Raw genomic sequence first — 18102 nt, 5'->3', positions numbered from 1 at the left:
GTGGCAATAGCAGAAGAGACAGCTGCTTCCCAGGGGGAGCAAGCCGTATTCTGTTGAGACCAGTGACCACAAATGTGCCTGGATCCTGTTGAACTTAGACAGTTGGAGCAGGTCCATCCCGTTCCCTGCAGGGTAGGGGCCACTGCAGAGAGGGACCCTTGCCTGCTATTCACACTGGCCACAGAAGGCAACAAAGTGGAGTTTAGAGTAGTTATCTTCTGTGCTTCAGTGAGAATAGGCATGCAAATTCCTAAGCCATTCTGTAAAAGATCACCCACAAGCTTTAGTGGCAGAGGAAAATGAAAACAAAACAAAAAACCAAGAAACTGATGGGTTAGGTTAGTAACTGAAAAGCTTTTGACTTAGGAGAAAGTCCTGCAGTTACAACTGTTTTCTTTTACTCTGCCAGCCTTTAGTTGTAAAGCCAGTAGCCCTGATTTGATTGGTTGCTTGATTTCATTGAATGTGTGCTGAAAAACTGTATGCCCCAAAGCACCAGTCCAGGAGGCTTCTTGATCTCCTCGGACCTTTTAACACCTGCTAGCCACAAACCAAGCCCAGAGCTGCCTGTCCCCCAGCTCCCTTGGAGTCACAGCTGTGTTTCCCCATGAAAAGTGCAGTTTCCCAACTGGCAGGTTATTACAACCGGGAGTTATGGGTCTAATGTAAATGAGACCCCCTAATTAATTATCTAATTATCCAACTGGTGTTATGGAAATTTGTGAAGTAGGAGAGTCGCGTAGACTAGCAATGAGAGAGGAGTGGGGAGACAGTTAAGTAGCCAGGCACTGTGCTCTTTCCTGGAGGGATGCCTGACTGGGAACTGTCCCCTGGCTGGAGGCTTTCTGGTGGCCCTGGGCAATTTGTTTGATGAATACATCACTCCCACACTGCCTTCTTTCTGCACAGGCTCATTCCCTAAGATGCTCACTAGAACTACAGCGCAGGGAAAGGTTCTGTGGGGAAAGTGGAGAGAGCATCACAGTTGAGTTGTTAGCACTGTCTTTGCATGTCTGCTCAGGACCCTGGATCTGCCAGTATGCACTCCTTTATCTGCTTAGTGCGAAACCTTCTATGTGCCAGGCACTGTTAGTCATTCGGGAGTCAGAGATGAGTGACAGCCACAGTGCCTTCTCTCCGTGTGTTGTTGGAGGAGGCTACACAGCAAGCATATGACCAGGGAGGAAGATGGGAGAAGCAGTGTGCCTGCAGGGAGATGATAGGACTCAGGGTTGATAGTTCAGGTTGGCTTGATGGGAAGGCCCCTCCAAGGACATGGCACTTAGTGGAGAGATGAATGAAAAGAAGCCAGCCGTGCAAACCTCAACTGTGGAGATCTGGCAGAGGGGGCAGCTTGCGCAGAGGCTCTGTGGTGAGAGCAAGCTTGGCAGGGCAGAATGAGGAGAGATGAAGCTGGAAGGTTGCCTGCAAGCAGAGAAGGCAGCAGCAGCCTTCCTCATGGGGGACAGTTGCGTGGTGACGTGGCACCAAAGTCAGGCTGAAAGGGAAGAGTTTGGACTCTGTTCTAAGGTACCAGGAGGCTCAGGGTTTAATTGGATTTACTTTTTTTTTTTTTTTTAAATCTCTTTGGTAAATGAGCTTGTGAGGGAGCAAGAGTAAGATGAAGGACTTTGCAGTCTAGGCGACGTGAGTGACTTGGAACATGATGGTCTGAGGCAGGTGGAGAGGGACCCTGAAGTGTATGTTGGAGGCTGAGCCAAGAGGCCTATAAACAGATTCACTGTCCAGAGCAGGGGAAAGAGGAGAAAGTCCAAACAGTAAGGACAGATGTGTAGGTTGTAAGGAAAGCAAAACACCATAATGCCACTGCCTTCCGTTTCTACACAGTGGTGACATGGATTCGGGTTTGAGTGCTTAGGTCCTCATCCACCCCCCCTATTCCACCAGGCTTGATTACTTCTGCACGTGGGTGATCTATCTGCCATGTATTGCTGCTTTCCATTTGTGCTTTCAAAGGATTCTTGCCAAACTCTAGACATAGGATATCCCACACTAACACTCTGGCTATGGACTTCAGGATGAAAAAATTACATCACCGACTGGCTTCCACTGTGTTACTAGCCCCACATTCTATCTTTGGTAGCCACAGCCCCAAAGAGTAACCATTTGGACCCCTGGTTATTAGTGTCAGGTGCTGGTGGGAGCCCCCTAGAGGCCAGTCTGCTCTGGTGTTTTGTTAGAACTCTTCAAGATGCAAACATGCCCGTTAAGAAAACATCTAGGTTCATGTCCTGGGATAACAAACACCAAATTCGGCAGCTCTCTAGGAAGTTCGCCAATACTCCCCAAGTACATCTGAGACATTGGCGTGAGGATGTCAGAGCAGCCATGGAATGCCTCATCACTCCCTAGTCTGCGTCATGACTGGGCGCTTGACCCATAGCTCATAACGAGAAGTTTCCTACAGTATAGAATCTCGGGAAAGAGCACATTTCCTAAGCCTTACTCTATGTGTGTCTGCCTTGAATACAATCCATATTCCATTATTTAGGAAACATCCAAAAGTTGCTGGGTTTTCTTTTTCTCACCATGCCCACCTCCCCCTCACTTTCCAAGAACAGTTGCTCACCACAGGCTTTCCTGGCAATATAGTGCAGGAAAAATGGATGTCGGAATGATAATGGTAACTGCTTCAGGCTAGGAGACAGCTCTGTGGTAGAGCATTTGCCATCCCTGGTACCCTAACCTTCATCTAAGGAGACGTAAGAAAGATGAACAACACAAAATAACTCTAACGTATTCTTGATTAAATATGACCTAGAGAGACCCTGTCTTGGCAAGGGAGGGGGAGGAGAGAGAGACTTGGTATGTACACATTTATGGGGCCTTTGCCTTTACATCCAGTGAACAAACTTTTCAAATAAAAATACATCAGTGCTTTAAAAAGTTGCTTTATACATTATAAATGCTTCCTACGCCAAGTGTTGCATTGCTGTAAGGAGGTGTAAAGACAGAAAGGAAGAGCTGCGACAGGAGGATTGCCACAAACTCTAGGCCAACCCAAAATATCTAGTGAGAGTGATTCTAAGACCAGCCTCGGCTTCAGTGTGAGACCCTGTGGCAGGAAGATCAAATCAAACAAACACAAAGAATAAAGAAAGCATGTAGTTGAGTGAAGGCAGAGAAAACATTTAATATGGTATGGGAGGAGGGGCACATCACCAATGTCCTGAGACAAATCTTTTGTTTTACAGTCATGGAGATTAAACCTAGGGCCTTACACGTATTGGGCAAGTACTCCGTTACTGGGCCATATCCCCAGCTTTATTTTTTTCTTTTTATTTTAAAATAAGGTATTACCAAATTGCCAAGGCTTGCCTTGAACTCACTCTGTAGCCCAGGCAGATCTTGAACATGCCATCTGTGGTGGTTTGTGCCACTTTAGATGCTTATAGACTTACTCTCGGAAACCGGGAGCCCCAGTAAGCCTCTATCAGTTGTCTTGGTCATGGTGTCTCTTTAGAGTAATAAAAAAGTAACAAAGACACTCTCCATCCTCCTGCCTCAGCCTCCTGAGTAGCTGAGATGGCAAGTCTAGGTTTTAGATGATCTTGACTGTAATTTCTTCACATTGTAAATGTATCAAGTCTCTGCAGTGAGGCCTAGGGGACACAGTGTGTTTAGCGAACCATAAACAGAGGACCAGCCCAGGTACCTTCCTCTCGGTGTGTCGAAAGGGTCTTCTCTCCTCACTCATCTTTTCCTTCCTGCCCTGCAGTGCATCATCCAAGGACTCATCTCAAAGCAAAATCATCCGCTTCACTCTGGGTCAGAAAAAGATCTCTAGGTTAGCAGTCCTCTGTGTCCTACAAAGCATGGTTTCCTCCCAGCCCACTCTTCCTGTTTCCTCCTGGCTGGCTGAGTTCCCTTTTGATTCCCTTCCCTGCTCTGTGTCTCCGGTTACCTAAACCCAAACATGCTTTAGCTAATGATTCTGCTTGGGGAGTTCCAAAAGTGGCCTTGGTTGGGAATGTGTTTATGTGTGTAAGAGGAGCGTGGAGCGCGCGCGTGTGTGTGTGTGTGTGTGTGTGTGTGTGTGTGTGTGTGTGTGTGTGACTGGTTCCATCTGGATGCTTCTCACTGTATTGATTTCACCTCATTACCAGGATCCCATTCATAGGAGGAGGTGAGTTTCCAGGTAGTTATATAGCGATTTTACAATGAATGGCATTTGCTCCCTGCTTCATCCCAGCCCTAATCTACATCTCCTTTCTGTGTGTTGTGCTTTGGCTATGGTCGTTGTTGCTCTATTACTAACTGGGGGGGGGGGGGGGGGGGGGGGGGTTTCGTTGTGAGCTACCATCTGAAATGTGAATTCAGAACTGAAGGCTGTCATGTTCTGTCTTTGTTTCTGGATTCTCCTGCCCACCCTGGGGAAGTTGCCTTAGTTTCCTGGAAAAACAAAAACAAAAAAAATACTAGTCTGCAGGCATCCTCTCCTGAACCCTGTGATGCATGCTTGGGTATGGGAAAACCCAGGTACATTGTGACATCTACAGACTTATTTCATCCTTACAGCCTCCAGGAGGTAACGAGGTAGGTCATGTTAATAGCCCAATTTGCAATCATAGAAACTGAAAGTTCACAAGTGGGATCCCAAACTCCCAGGCTACACGGAAGATGGAAGAGAACCCAGGTTGTTTTGCCCCAGAACCCTTAGGCCAAGCTGCCCTTTCTTCCTCTCACATTCTGTGTGGTTATTGACCCTTCTCTGTCAAACCTTCAGCCTTGTCCTTCACACCGCGCCTGTGGCCCCTGCGCGAAGCCCTGGGATGGCCAGTGCCGTATTTATTTCCCAAGGAACTGTGTCCTGAAGGTGAAGGAAAGCCACCCCTTCATTTCATCCATGTATACATAGATCTGTGACCAGCTGCCAGTTGTCCCTTCTGCTAGGCTGTAGGAAACTTCTATAATCAGTTTCTTTTTCTGGAGATCTGGTGTGGAGCAAGACCCAACCTGAGAGCAACCAGCCCAGTGAGGGAGAAACTGCATGACACCATGCTTTGGCATACCGTGTATGCATGTTATCCGTGCGATAGCTTCCCCCTATGAAGAAGAGGAGACTGCGGCAGGAGCGGATGGATGCTTCTGTTCCAGCAGGCTCATTCCACTGAATCAATCGCAAAGTCGTGGAACGCATGTACACGTGAAAGGCAAGGAGAGCCTGGAGGAACCTGTGTCTTCCTACAAAGCCCAGGGCTCTGCCCCAAGAGATAACAGGAGCTGACTGGGAAGCTGTGTAACTAGAAACACATGCCTGCCCCTCAGTGGCACAGACACTAGAAGGAGGTAGCAGGGAGAGCGGAAGAGCTGAAGACGGGGGTGCAGCTACAAAGCCTGCGTCTGCCAGGAACAGAGCTCCCAGCTTCCCCCTCGGTCAAGGCTTGGCTTCCTTTCGAGTAGTTACATCCCTCATCGAGAGAGTTTGGAGTGTATTCTGTCTCTGCTGAGGCTGTACTTCTGGATGCCCCTCTTCCCAGCTACCCAGAGTATCATTATCAGGACTGTGGCTTATTAAGCCCCAGTAAGGACAGCAGAAATCTCTGGTTGGCAGGAGAGGCACCCCCACTCTTCTAACCTGCCCAGAACTCTGGAGACAGGTCCCTTGTTGATGTGTAAACGCTGCTGGGATTCCTGCCAGGACCAAGAATCTTGATGGAGACCAGAGATGTTTGGCAGAACAAGAAGCTTGCCCTTGAATGTGAACCTCAAGCATCTCTGCCGACTACTGTGTCCTCCCTTCCTGACATCACCGGTAGAATCACAGGCATTTATTGTGCTTTGCCTGCTGGAGGCAACACAAAGGTTTAGCCACCTCTTAGCATTACCTGGGTAAATGATTTCGTCTCTAGGCACAGGGTGTATGTCCACCTTGCTTCACACACCATGATCTGAGGATTTTGTAAAAGGCTCTCACAGTTTTGGAGTATCATCGGTACACAGTCAGTTGCAGATGCATGGGTGATGTTGGTCTTTGGGCTGAGCTAGGTAAGGCAGCCAGGCTGAGCGGATTCCTGCATGGCCGTCTTGGGGAGTGGAATCAAATTAGTGGGATAGTCAGTCCTCCGCCTAGCTGCTGAAAAGCAGATGCTGTGGAAATGAGAGATTTAGCATTTAATCATCTTGTCTGGCAGGAAAGCATCTCCAATCCTGGGCTCCCCACCCCCAGCATGTGCTCACAAGCTGCCATGCTTCCTGGGAGGGGCACCCCTCTGCTCCCGGCCTTTGAAGTGGGGTTGGGAGGGAAGAACTGCCCTCTTCCATCAGCACGTACAGCACATGGAGTGGAGGCACGGGGGCTCGGTTGTAGGGTCCGTGCCAGGAATAAGTTCAGTCCCCTGCTTGGCTCCACACACTTTGGAGAAACTGACCACCGCTCTCACAGCAGACCCGTCTTCCACCTTCTCACCACACTTCCCTTATTATTATTTTTTTAAAACACCATGTGTGTCTGGGAAAACCCATCTGTACCTTCTGTCTGTTTGGAGCTGGAAAGGAAATGACCATCCCAAGTGAAGTTCTTCTTGTTGGGGTGCCGGCAACTCTTGGTGCCGTGAGCAGCACAGGGCCCATCTGCCCGCCTGCCTCCTGCTGCCTTGCGTGGGGCAGAGTGGTGGGCAGCATCGGCCATACCACCTGCAGCTGTCCCTACGGGTCAGACCCAGTTCTTCAGCAAGGCAGGATTCTGATGTTACTGAGAGCACATGCTTCCGGGCTGGAGTTGACCCAAGTTCCCTTGATGCCCATGGATGTCAGCAGTAATGAACTGCTTAGCCAGAGGCCACGAGCCTGCAAGAGGCCAGGGACGGGTCTGTCACTGGGAAACTCGACATACTCTTATTTTTAGCTCCAGCTCTGCCCTTGGCCTCCTTAATTAGTGCATCAGCCCTAATAAGACATGGTAGTATGACATGGTAGCGCTTCCTAGTATGACCCACAAGATCTCTCCTCTGGTCCTGGTCACTTCCCCTGGCTGCTTCCCTCCACTCTGTCCCTCAAGAACCAGCCCATTCCAGCTCTGTCCGCCATCCCTTTTTTTTTTTTAAGTGTGCTTTGGGATGGGGTCTCACTTTGAAGTGCAGGCTGGTGTTGAGTCTGCCTGCCTCAGCTCACCAGTGCAGGGCTATAGGTAGGAGCCACCATGTTTAGCTCTACTTTGGTGGCCGTCTGCTGCGCTGCAAACAAGGCAGATGTTCTTCCCGTGAGCCATACCTTAGGCCTCCTCAGACCTCACTGACTTGCCGTGGCTGACCTTGAACATACTCTCTAAGCCATACAGCCTTGAGTTTAGACTCTTCCTGCCTCAGCTTCCTGATACCTAGAATTACAGGCATGAGCCACCTTGCCAAGCTTGCCCTCTCTGCTTTCTGCAAGCTCTGACCACCTGTGGTTTGCTTTTGCCTTCTGGGCCTCTCCTCCCATTCCCCTTCCACACGTCAGACCTAGCCCAGATCTGGGCCTTGCCCTGGGGTCTCCCGTTTAGTCCCCCTCTGACTTTGAAAGTCATCACTTCCTTTCTCTGAATGGCCTCTGCACTTTGCATCCACACACTTGTCACCTAGTTGTCAGCTGGGGGCAGCGGCTCCTTCAGATCCGGAGAGGACACTTCAGACTAGTCCTGCCTCCTGCAGCTGGTGGTTGGCCTCTGTGATCACCCGGCTGTCTTGGGACATCATGGTTGTCTTTGACTTTGAGATCCCGCACTTGAAATCTCATACTGAAATTTATTTTGAGCGAATTCAGCTGTAAATCCGCACCCTCTCCCAAGGGATGCGCTGGTTTCCTTGCAGCTGAGTTCTTACTTCTCTCTTACACCACATTCATTCAAGGTCTTTGTACATGATGTGCTGTTTTAGTTAGTGTTGCTACGGCTGTAGATGAAACACCATGACCCAAAACAAGTTAGGGAGGAAGGGGTCTATCTGACTTAGCCTCCACTTCACTCTTCATCACTGAACGCAGTCAGGACAGGAACCTGGAGGCAGGAGCTGACCGTGGAGGGTTCTGCTTTATGACTTACTCTTCATGGCTTGCTCAGCCGGCTTTCTTAGAGAACCCAGCACCACCAGCCCAAGGACGGTCCCAACTAAAATGGACTGGACCTCCCACATCCTTCATTAGTAATATCGTTTAAGAAAATGCCCTATAGACTTGCCTGTATCCGGTCTCGTAGAGTCACCTCGGTTGAGGTTCCTATCTCTCAAATGACTTTAGCCTGTGTCAGGTTGACATAAAACCAGCCAGCCAGGGTGGATTTTGCTAAAATCTTCAGGCAGGTGAAAGAGGCTTCAGATGGTAAACTTCAGAGCGAGGCGCCGTGGCCACCATGAGGAACCCAGGGCTGTTCTTAGTCCCAAATGAGGGCTGTTTCACTACAGAGGGAGGCACAAATAGCCCAGAAGTCTCCCAAGGGCAAGTTCTCCGTCACAGACAAAATAGTTTCTGTTCTGGAATGTTCTTTAATGAGAAAGAGGCCTGCTTGACAGAGCCTGCCTTGCTTCTTTGCAGGTGTTGGTCTCGTACTGATTTTTGTCCCCCTTTTCTAAGCCTTTAAGTCCATCTGCTTCCTTCCTTGTGTGATTCTTGTTTTGTACCACAGTGTGCTCCCTTTATGGTGATGTCCTTATGAGTCTGTGCGAAGCGGGGAGGATGAGAAGGGAACTCAAGTGGCACCATGGATTAGGTATCAAATCCCATTTCAGATGGACAGTTATGCATTGTGGAGTTATTATCCCAAAGTTATAGATGAGGAATATGTGAGATGCGAGGCTGGCTTCGAGTCCTGCTGGTAGGAATGCCTGCTCTCTGGACATTACACCACACTTCCTCCCAGGAAATCGGAACGACTCAGGATTATGACCGACCTGTCCTGTGCTTGGGTGGCTTGCTTCTGTGCTGTCTAAAGATCTCCTGTGGTCTTGGGTGAGCACAGTGGAGACTCTGCAGCAGCCCTGAAAGGATTTGTCTTTTCCACCTTGCTGCCTTGTGCTTCCCTGCTCTTCATATCCCTCTGTTGAAGCCTCCATCACGGAATACCTCAGCTGTGACATTATCTCGGAACAAGTTCATCATCCTCATCCAGCCAGCCCCGTATGAGGGGATAAAGACTTGTGCGGTCCATGGCTGCTTCAATCAGTCCAACTCAAGAGCCGCAGTGTGTGCCTGCTCTACCGATGGATGTGAGGCCATTGTCACCTAACATGGAGGATTTGCAGGACACTGCCTCAGAAGCAGGTCTAAGCCATGCTAAGGTCCCATTACTGGATCCTCTTGGCCAACTGTGTTGACACATCCGGCCCCACCCCAGATGTTGGAACTGCTGGGAAGTTGTACCAGTTCTGTCATTGTGGGGATGGATTTCTCTAAGCCAGAGGTGGCAAATTCACTGAGGTGAACGCTTCCACAACAATAGGAAGCAAGGCCTTCAAGACCCACTGGCTGGCCTGGGGAGCAGCAGCCCCCTCCGCCTCTCCCGGCTTCGAACGGGGACGCAGCCAGCTTTTTAACTGGATCAGTTTTACAGTCCTCTCACACCGGCTCATGTTCGCCGTGTGCTCTGCAGCCATCTTTCTTGCTGAGCCAACAAGAAAAAGTTTTAAGCGTTTGCTGCTTCCATCTAAAATGCTTCCAGACTCCAGGCTGCTTTGGTGCTTACCGAATCACACGGGGAAAAAAAAAAGGCTGAAAGCTTTATGAGTTGAAACTTCAGGCTTCTCACTGGGTCCAACCCTGGTCAACCGAGGTTCCAGTTGCTCTTAAACACGGCTCAGTGGGTTTTAACTGAAGGATACAACTAAATATGTCATCATGTATTCATCTTTCAACTTTAATTATTGGAAACAGCCTGCTTAGCAAGTCCCTAAACCAGCATTTGGGTTTGCCGAGGCTTTTCCCCTCACCTCTCCAGGGAGTGCTCTTTGACATCTCTAAGACATACTACAAAGAAATCTGGCAACTTTACTTTCAGAACCACCCAAAAAGGGGTTTTATTTAAAGGGAAAGTGTGTGTTTGCCTTTAGACTAACTGGATCCTGCTGTTTTTTGCAGATAGAATTATTACTTCTCATGTTGACAGTAGAGAGGAGCTCAGTTTCAGCCTCAAAGGAATGCCACAGGGGCAGGTTGTCAGGTGTGGAAGGGAAGTGTAGCCAGATGAGCACTGGCAGCCAGGCCTCAGGTTTGCACCGCAGATTCGTCGGGGTGGAGTGGTAGCGTTTGCTCTCTTACCGTTAGGAACCGAATCCTTGCCTTAATGCCCACACCTCTGGATGTTATTTCCAGCACAGTGCCCACGGGTTAAAAAGCTATTGATGCTCCATTCTGGATAGGGAGTCAGGAATGTCGTTGTTCCCTCTTGTTGAATACTAAGAATGCCTGTTTTGATAGATAAAGAAGATGAGTTTTATATTTTTCTATCAGCAAACTTAAAGATTTTCCTTCAAATTTCCTCTTGACTCTAGGGAATTGTGTTCCCATTTTGCCATTGGGCTTCCCCGGAGTCAGATATAGCCTGTTTGCTATGTTCTGCCTTTGACTAGCAGTCTCCACAGCCCCAGTGTCTGAGTTTGTTGTTCTGGTTTATCTCCTGCATGGTTGCAATTTTTTCCGGGGCACTATTGCATTCCTCAGACTGACTGCATTACTCTTTGGCTTTTGCATTTTAGACTTCCAGGTCCTACCGCAAGGGTGGCCGCTGCAGGCAGCGAGGCCAAAACACGTGGAGGGTCAGCCACTGCCAACAACCGGCGCAGCCAGAGCTTTAACAACTACGACAAATCCAAGCCTGTCACCTCTCCACCCCCACCGCCACCACCAAGCAGCCATGAAAAAGGTGAGTCTTTTCCTCAAGTCTTTCCTCGATTTTTTGATTCCTCTGGGCAAGTTTGGGTGGGGTCAAAATCAAGCTTGCAAACCAGATGAAGAACTGTGGTTTAATCACACACGTACTTAGCGTACTTAGCAAGAAGATTGTTGTCAGTGACATCCTTACAGTAGGAAAAGTATTGTTATATTCACAGCCATTGAGCCAGCCAGACTAAGTTCTTTGTTTAGCTGTGGCCCATAAGACACTTGACTACAGATAAGAAACAAGATGCCATTTGAAATTTGAGATTAAATTTTCATAGAATTGTATGCTGTGCAGCAGAAGGGTTTGGGAGAAATGCAAGTTTCGTGCAGCATGCCTTGGGAGCTATCAGAAATGATGCGAAGAGCATTAGGAGTACGGGCATTTTTCACCTTTGAAAATGTGTCAGCATTTGGCTGGCACAGAAGAAGCAGACAGACTTGCTCCTGGGGTTGTGATATAAGGGTGTGTGGCCATCTATGCTACCGAGCTTTCAGGATGGAGAAAAAGCAAGGTGAGTGGCCCCATGGAAGACCTCCGCAGAAGGTAGGAAAGCTACCTTTGCTTATAGAAGCCTGCAAAACTTAAGAAACTGAAGCAAATTAGTTGAGTCTTCAGTGGAAGATGAGCCCTGCCTACCTGCCCAACGTGCAGGGCAGAACACAAAGCCAGGTCTCTCAGAAGCATTCCCTGTGATAGTGTGGAAAATACCCTAGAGCTTACTCTGGATCATGGTACCCATCCTCTTGAGACATAGACCTGTGTCCCTGAAGTGGCGCAGGAGCCCAGGCAGCCCTTGTTTTGTGCATGAACTCGGTCCCATCCTGTCTACTCCCCAAGCCAGGAGCACTTGGGTTAAGGAGCCCGATTCCCTTTGAGAGTTTATTAATGACTATGGCTAACAGATTTCTCAACCATTGCTATACGGTCTTATCCCAGGTGTATAGACCAGTCACATCTATGCAATCCTGCCCCAGTGGGGGTTCTGTCTCATACAAAGTCAAGGGCTTTTGTTTAGCCTATGTATTTTTCTGGTCTGTTTGTCTCACTTCTGTGGTGTTGGGACTCCAACCCACAGCCTTGTCATGCCAGGCAGATGCTGTATCCCTGAGCTCCACACCCCACTTCTCCTTTGCCCTATTTCATCACGCCATTCTCTATAACACGGTGCACAAAGGGGCTGGGGACATGGATCAGCAGTTAAGAATGCATACTGCTTTTGCAGAGGACCCAAGTTCAGTTCCCAACACCATGTTGGGCAGTACACAACCACCTGTAACTCCAGCTCCAGGGGATCTGGTGCTCCCTTCTAGCCTCTGGGCTCTTGTACTCAGATGCACATACCCACAGACAGACAGACATACCAACATGCAGATAAATAAAACAATATAAAAAGTAAAAAACCCACACATTTGTGCTTGGAATACAAACATCACATCTGTTTGCAGAATGGCACAAGAGCGCATGTTTTTGAAGTTCTCTTTTATATTCCTTTACAAGCGCTAGTCTAAAGCGAACTGTACACAGCCTTCCAGAACTTCCACAGTGCAGCCATAGAAACTCGACACAGGCATGTAGAAATGCTTTGGGTTTTACCTCAATAAGGAAAAGCCATTTTCTTTTTAGTTCCTCGTGTGTCTCAGCTCGTGTGTTCCCCCCTTTTTAAAGGATGTAACTAACACATACAAAAAGCGGCTGGCTACTTGCCACAGTCCCAGAGGCAGGGCAGGTGAACTTGCTGGGGGTTGTGAATTTTGAAATGAGACAAATTGTTTTAAGCCATTGGGTGAATCTGGTCTTCTTCACTGGCATTGTTGTGACTACCAATGCAGTGGCCTGGCATGGCAGAAATTCCTTCGGGTCTCTCCTCTATCTGTGAGGTCCTCCATCACTGAAGCAGTGTGAAGGACGAGATGCTCCACTGCCCTACCGTTGGGCCTCATCGACATGACCTGTTCCCCGTGGGTGTCCTCTGGTTCTCCTCACTGCATTGCCCCCTCACCCTGGTCTCCTTGTCAAGAGACCATCCGATGACCGTAATCGTTCTGTCATGTCTGGGTTGCACTGGGTCCGTCGATTAAGAGTGCCTGTGAGCATGTCACTTTGTGGTTGGGGACAGCTTTGAGTCAGGGATTAGAAGACAGAACTGTGTCCTGCTGTGCACCAGGATTCTGACACGGCATCACGCGTTGAGTGGATGGGACGAATCCAGCAAGCTTAAGTCCTCAAGAGAATATGGTGGCACCTTCTTCATTGGCCTGTGGGGACTAGGATGGGACTGACAGCAGGCTGGTCATAGGAACTAAGGGGCTGAAATGCTGCCCTCCAGAGGTACATAGAGAGGAGCAGTGCCCGTGTGTGCCATAACAGAGAGGCACTTAGAGTCGTGGGCGCTCAGACGACATAACCAAGTCTGCTCTGGGGGAGTCTACAGTGGTACCGTGTTGCTTTCCCTTAGTGCCAGGATGGGACTTCTGAAGGAGTGAGTTGCTCTAAAATACTTCTCCTATCTGGTTTTGGTCTGGGTGTTGATCTGAGAACAGATCTGCTGGGTTCACTTTCATAGTAAACTTGGGTTTGGTTGTGGACCCGTCTGAAGTTGCCACAGTGATGGATAGGCCTCATTGGTCATTCTGGAACCGTGACCCTTGCCAGAGAGAGCTGAGGATAATTCTGCATCATTTCCAGAAGCGGATGCAGAATTGCTGTGATCTTTGGGCTACCATCTATCGGGGGTGGGGGCGGTGTCTCACAACCAGCATCAGGTATGGACCAGGGGAGCACAGTTCCATTTAAAGAATGCTCCAAGGGGGCTGAAAAGATGGCTCAGCAGTTAAGAGCACTGGCTGCTCTTCCAGAGGTCCTGAGTTCAATTCCCAGCAACCACATGGTGGCTCACAACCATCTGTGATAAGATCTGGTGCCCTCTCTGGCCTGCAGGCAGAACACTATAAACATAATAAATAAATAAATAAATAAATAAATAAATAAATAAATAAATAAATGCTCCAGGAGATTGTCTGGGGATGGAACTCTGCCCAGACTAGGCTGTTTACCACACTCAAAGTCCTCCCATGGTCCTGGAAGAAGAAAGACTTGGCCAGCTAAGAAGCCACACTTATCCCTAAGGCCAGACTACAAAGGTCTGAAGAAAAGGTATTGGCCTCAAGTTAAAGCCAAAGCAAGTACTTTGAAGAGAGATGACCAAACTTGAATTCATGCCCTTGCCGCTTCCCATAAGTGTGACTCTGAGTTGAAGTCACCAGGGTATCTATTCCAGTTCACCTTTAAAGACCATCCCAGGCCACACTGGTGCCACTGTCCTCAGAAGGCTGCAGACAGCCGTCGCAGGTGCTGGCAGGTGCTTCTCCACTCTGCAATCCAGGTGCAAGCCCTGCCCAGGACGCCAAAAGTCACTGTATCAAAGCCACTGACACCACATCTCTTGAAATAGCTCGGTATGTGTTACTTCTGGGGCCCCCACAACATGAACCCCAATCAGTGGCCCTAGTTCTCAGAGAAGCCCAAAGTGATGATGTCCTCAAGAGGCACCCATCCTTTTCAATAGTTCTTTCTAGTCCAAAGATGGTTCAGAGGTCATTTCCACTATGAGCACTGTTGCTTAGTAACACAGTAGCTTTTCATCTTTATCAGGTTTCCAGGAGGGACATTCAGAAGATCACCCGAAGTTCCTGTTCACATGCAAAAGCACAATGGGCTTCTTATCTTTCCCCACCAGCAAGTCTCCCCGCTTCTCAGATACCCGGCTTGTCACACACATGGTATTCTTGCTTGTTGGGGTTTTTTTTTTCTTGCCCAATCCAAATTTGTGTCCCAGTCAGTCACCTCTCTTGTTTGTTGTAGACATTTCAGTAAAGGCTCCACCTGCCATTTCCTCATGGCTGGAGTTAGCTGACATCGTGAATGTCACTTTCCTGGCACCAGAAACCCCAAAACGCTCCCTTTCACCAGTGGGACAGTGATGGCTGTGGTTCTAACAGGAGGTTTCTTTGTATGGCTTGCCTTCACACCATAGCTTCCTTTGATTACAGATTATAGACAGGGTCGAATTGAATAGATGAAAAGTCACTGTATACCCGGAGGCTCACCACTCTCAAACAGTGTCCATGCTGATGTAGTTCATGCAAAGTGTCCACACGATGCCAGTGAGTACAGGCCAGTGGCTGTGACAGTGATCATATCCGTGATCTCGGGTAGCCTTGGTAAATTCAAAACTCTAGACCATTGGTTTTCTTTTATGATGTGTGTGTGTGTGTGTGTGTGTGTGTGTGTGTGTGTGCGTACACACAGATGCATAGAATGCATCTGAGGTCAGAGGACAATCTCAAGTGTAAGTCCTTCCCCCTCCCTCCTTGTCTGACATGGGGTCCCATGATCCTTCACTAGCTGGCCTACAAGCTTTCAAGAATTCTCCTGTCTCTACCTGTCACCTCCCTGTGGGGATGCTGGCATTCCTACACATGCTACTGCCTCTGGCTTTACCTGGGTTTGGGTGGATGGAGCTCAGGCCCTCGTGCTTGCACAGTGAGCTCCTTTACCCACCAAGTCATCTCCTCATCCCAGTATGTGAGTACCAGAGTGAGGGAGGAAGAGGAAGGAAGGAGATGAACATAGAGACTGAACTTCCCACGGTGTCAGTGGTAGGCAGCTGTGGCCTGTGGGACCCGTCTCTGCACGGCCGCCAAAGCACAGCCTTTGCCCCTGCTTTTCAAATTCATCCTTTTTCGCTGACTCTTGTTAAATACAGTAGATAGCCTGAGTTGTGATCATATGGAATATTTCCCCATAGGACCAAGTTATTCAGTTTGCATTTTCAGTGCTGTTTACTCCCTTCTGTCAGCCTTGGAAATAGAGGATACTCCCATTGACTCACACTTTTGTGTGTGATAGTTAATCTGAGTTTTTGTTTCCTATACCTTTAAAACCAGGTGGGGACTGGAGAGAGGGTTCAGCGGTTAAGAGAACTGCTGCTCCTATAGAGGACTCACGTTCAGTGCCCAGCACCCTCACCAGGCAGTCCACAACTGCCTGTACCTCCAGCTCCAAGGGATCTGACACTTTCTGGACCTCACAGGCTGTCACCACTCACACAGACACCCATGTACTCCTAATTAAAATTAAAAAAAAGAAATGCTTTTCCCTGTGACATACACACATCAGTGCACTAAAAACTTTACTTGTGGGCTGGAGAGATGGCTCAGAGGTTAAGAGCATTGCCTGCTCTTCCAAAGGTCCTGAGTTCAATTCCCAGCAACCACATGGTGGCTCACAACCATCCGGATGTAATGGGGTCTGGCGCCCTCTTCTGGCCTGCAGTCATACACACAGACAGAATATTGTATACATAATAAATAAATATTTTTTTTAAAAAACTTTACTTTTATTTTGTGTGTATGCGTGTTCTTCCTACATGTATACTTATATACCACATGCATGCAGTACCCAAGAAGGCCAGGAGAAGGGAGGTGGATCCCCTAGGACTGGGATTACAGATGATTGTAAGCCACAGTGTAGATACTGGGAATAGAACTTGGGTCCTCTAGAAGAGCAGTCAATTCTCTTAACTGCTGAGTTACCGCTCCAACCGCACGAACTAATTTTTTTCAACCATCCCACTGCTTTTCTCTTTACCATGTCTACCTCTTTTTGCCCTCCCCCCTTTACCTGTCTTATTGTACCCCATTACCCCCATTACCCTTGCTTTTTCCCCTCCCTCCCCTTCATCGTCTCCTTTCTAACTTTCTGTATTACACAGACACGCACGCACACCTAGATTCTGTGTGTGAGAGAGCTTGTTTCTCAAGGTGTGATCACGGATGATCAGTTTGTCAGCTTTCAGAGTGACTGTGCAAATATGGACCCTGGACTGTATAATCCTTGCCCTTCCAATTCAAGTCTCTTTGTTTATAGTTGACACTCCGGTAATCCCCAAGGCCATGGAGGTGGAAAACCCTTGTTCTTAGTTATACATTGTAAGAACTGCCATCTTCTAATGGTCTTGTAACTCTTAGCAAGTGTTTGATGACTTACTGTTATACATTTGGAGATAGGTAGTGAGACCCCTGCTCCCGTACCAGCTCAAGCCCGGCATGCAGCAGGAGCTCAAAAATGGCAACCCCTAAAGATTTCATGTACATTTTGTTATAACTATATTTAAATGTATCCTCAGGGCTGCCAGCACTTTAGAAAACTAGACTTTCTGATTGCCAAGGACTTCAAAGCTTGCTTTGCTTTTGTGGTTTTGCCTTGCACTTCTTCAAGTTGCTATATTTTGTTTTAAAATGTTTTCATTGCTTTCTTGTTCTAGCTGATCTAATAGAACACAAGCGGATAGGCTCTGATCCTTTACTTGGGCTGGGATGTACAAAGGATTGTGGGTATGTTATCAGAAGGCCGGCAGGGCCAGGGGGTGTCAGCTTGCCCACACCAGCTCTCTGTGCTCTTGGCTCATGAAGAGCTTGAAGCCCCTTGGGTGTGTGAAGCTACGAATGTCCATGCTTGACCCAACCCTTCCCCACAAAGACAAGATGGCTGAATAGCCTGGTTTGCCTTTCCAGCAATATGAATGTGCTTCAGCTCCAGTGTGCAAGCTTATGATCTTGCTAGATGCCCTTACTCTAAAAGACAATGAACCTGGCTTTGGGAAGCAGGACGAATGAGTGGGGGAAAGGAAGAGAGATGGGTCGTATAAGAAGACGGAATACTTCTTTGGTTACCCCGTGTTGGGGATGCAAGATGAGTATCTGCTGTGTGTCTGGTCTGCAGGTGCTGACTCCACTGCTCCCACTTGTCAGGCAGACAGCTTCGCTTGTACGTGGATCCAATGTAATTTAAAGCTTCATCAGAAGACGAACGCATTTGGGCATCTGGGTGCTCCCTTAAGCCAGGCTTACCCAAGTTTGGTCTGCAACACTTGGTTTACTCCATTTACTTAAAAGTTTTTTAAAAACATTTTTCTCCTAAGTTATGTATTTGGCAATATTCGTCTACACTTAAAGATACATTAGTCAACCTTTCCATGGACTTGCAAGGCCCGTCTTCACAATCAAGGTGCCAGAGTGAGGAGGGGCAGCTGAGCTATGTTGCCCCGGTACCGCCATAATTGGCGCTTCATGATGAGTTTCTCATGAAGGCACTTGACCCCTTCTCTGCTGAAGATGGACTTCCTGGGGATGAAACCAACTCATCAGACAAGATGCCATCTCCAGCTGCAG

The 18102-nt window shown here is 48.3% G+C and overlaps 1 protein-coding gene across 12 annotated transcripts in view; it reads left to right on the top strand.

Moving 5' to 3' along the window:
* Nav2 (neuron navigator 2) overlaps positions 1-18102 on the top strand; it is a 625897-nt gene that overhangs the window by 430194 nt on the left and 177601 nt on the right. For all 12 annotated transcript variants that reach the window (XM_050122142.1, XM_050122136.1, XM_050122147.1 and 9 more), the window contains one exon: positions 10686-10852. In XM_050122142.1, the coding sequence (XP_049978099.1) occupies positions 10686-10852 (167 nt within the window). The remainder of the gene's footprint in view (positions 1-10685; positions 10853-18102) is intronic.

The sequence above is a fragment of the Alexandromys fortis genome, unplaced genomic scaffold, assembly GCF_014885135.2.
Source record: "Alexandromys fortis isolate MF-2015 unplaced genomic scaffold, M_Fortis_MF-2015_v1.1 scaffold_170, whole genome shotgun sequence".
In the NCBI taxonomy this organism is placed as follows: domain Eukaryota; kingdom Metazoa; phylum Chordata; class Mammalia; order Rodentia; family Cricetidae; genus Alexandromys; species Alexandromys fortis.
Note: the sequence above shows the minus strand (reverse complement) of the source record. Positions and strands in the feature narration are given on the sequence as shown.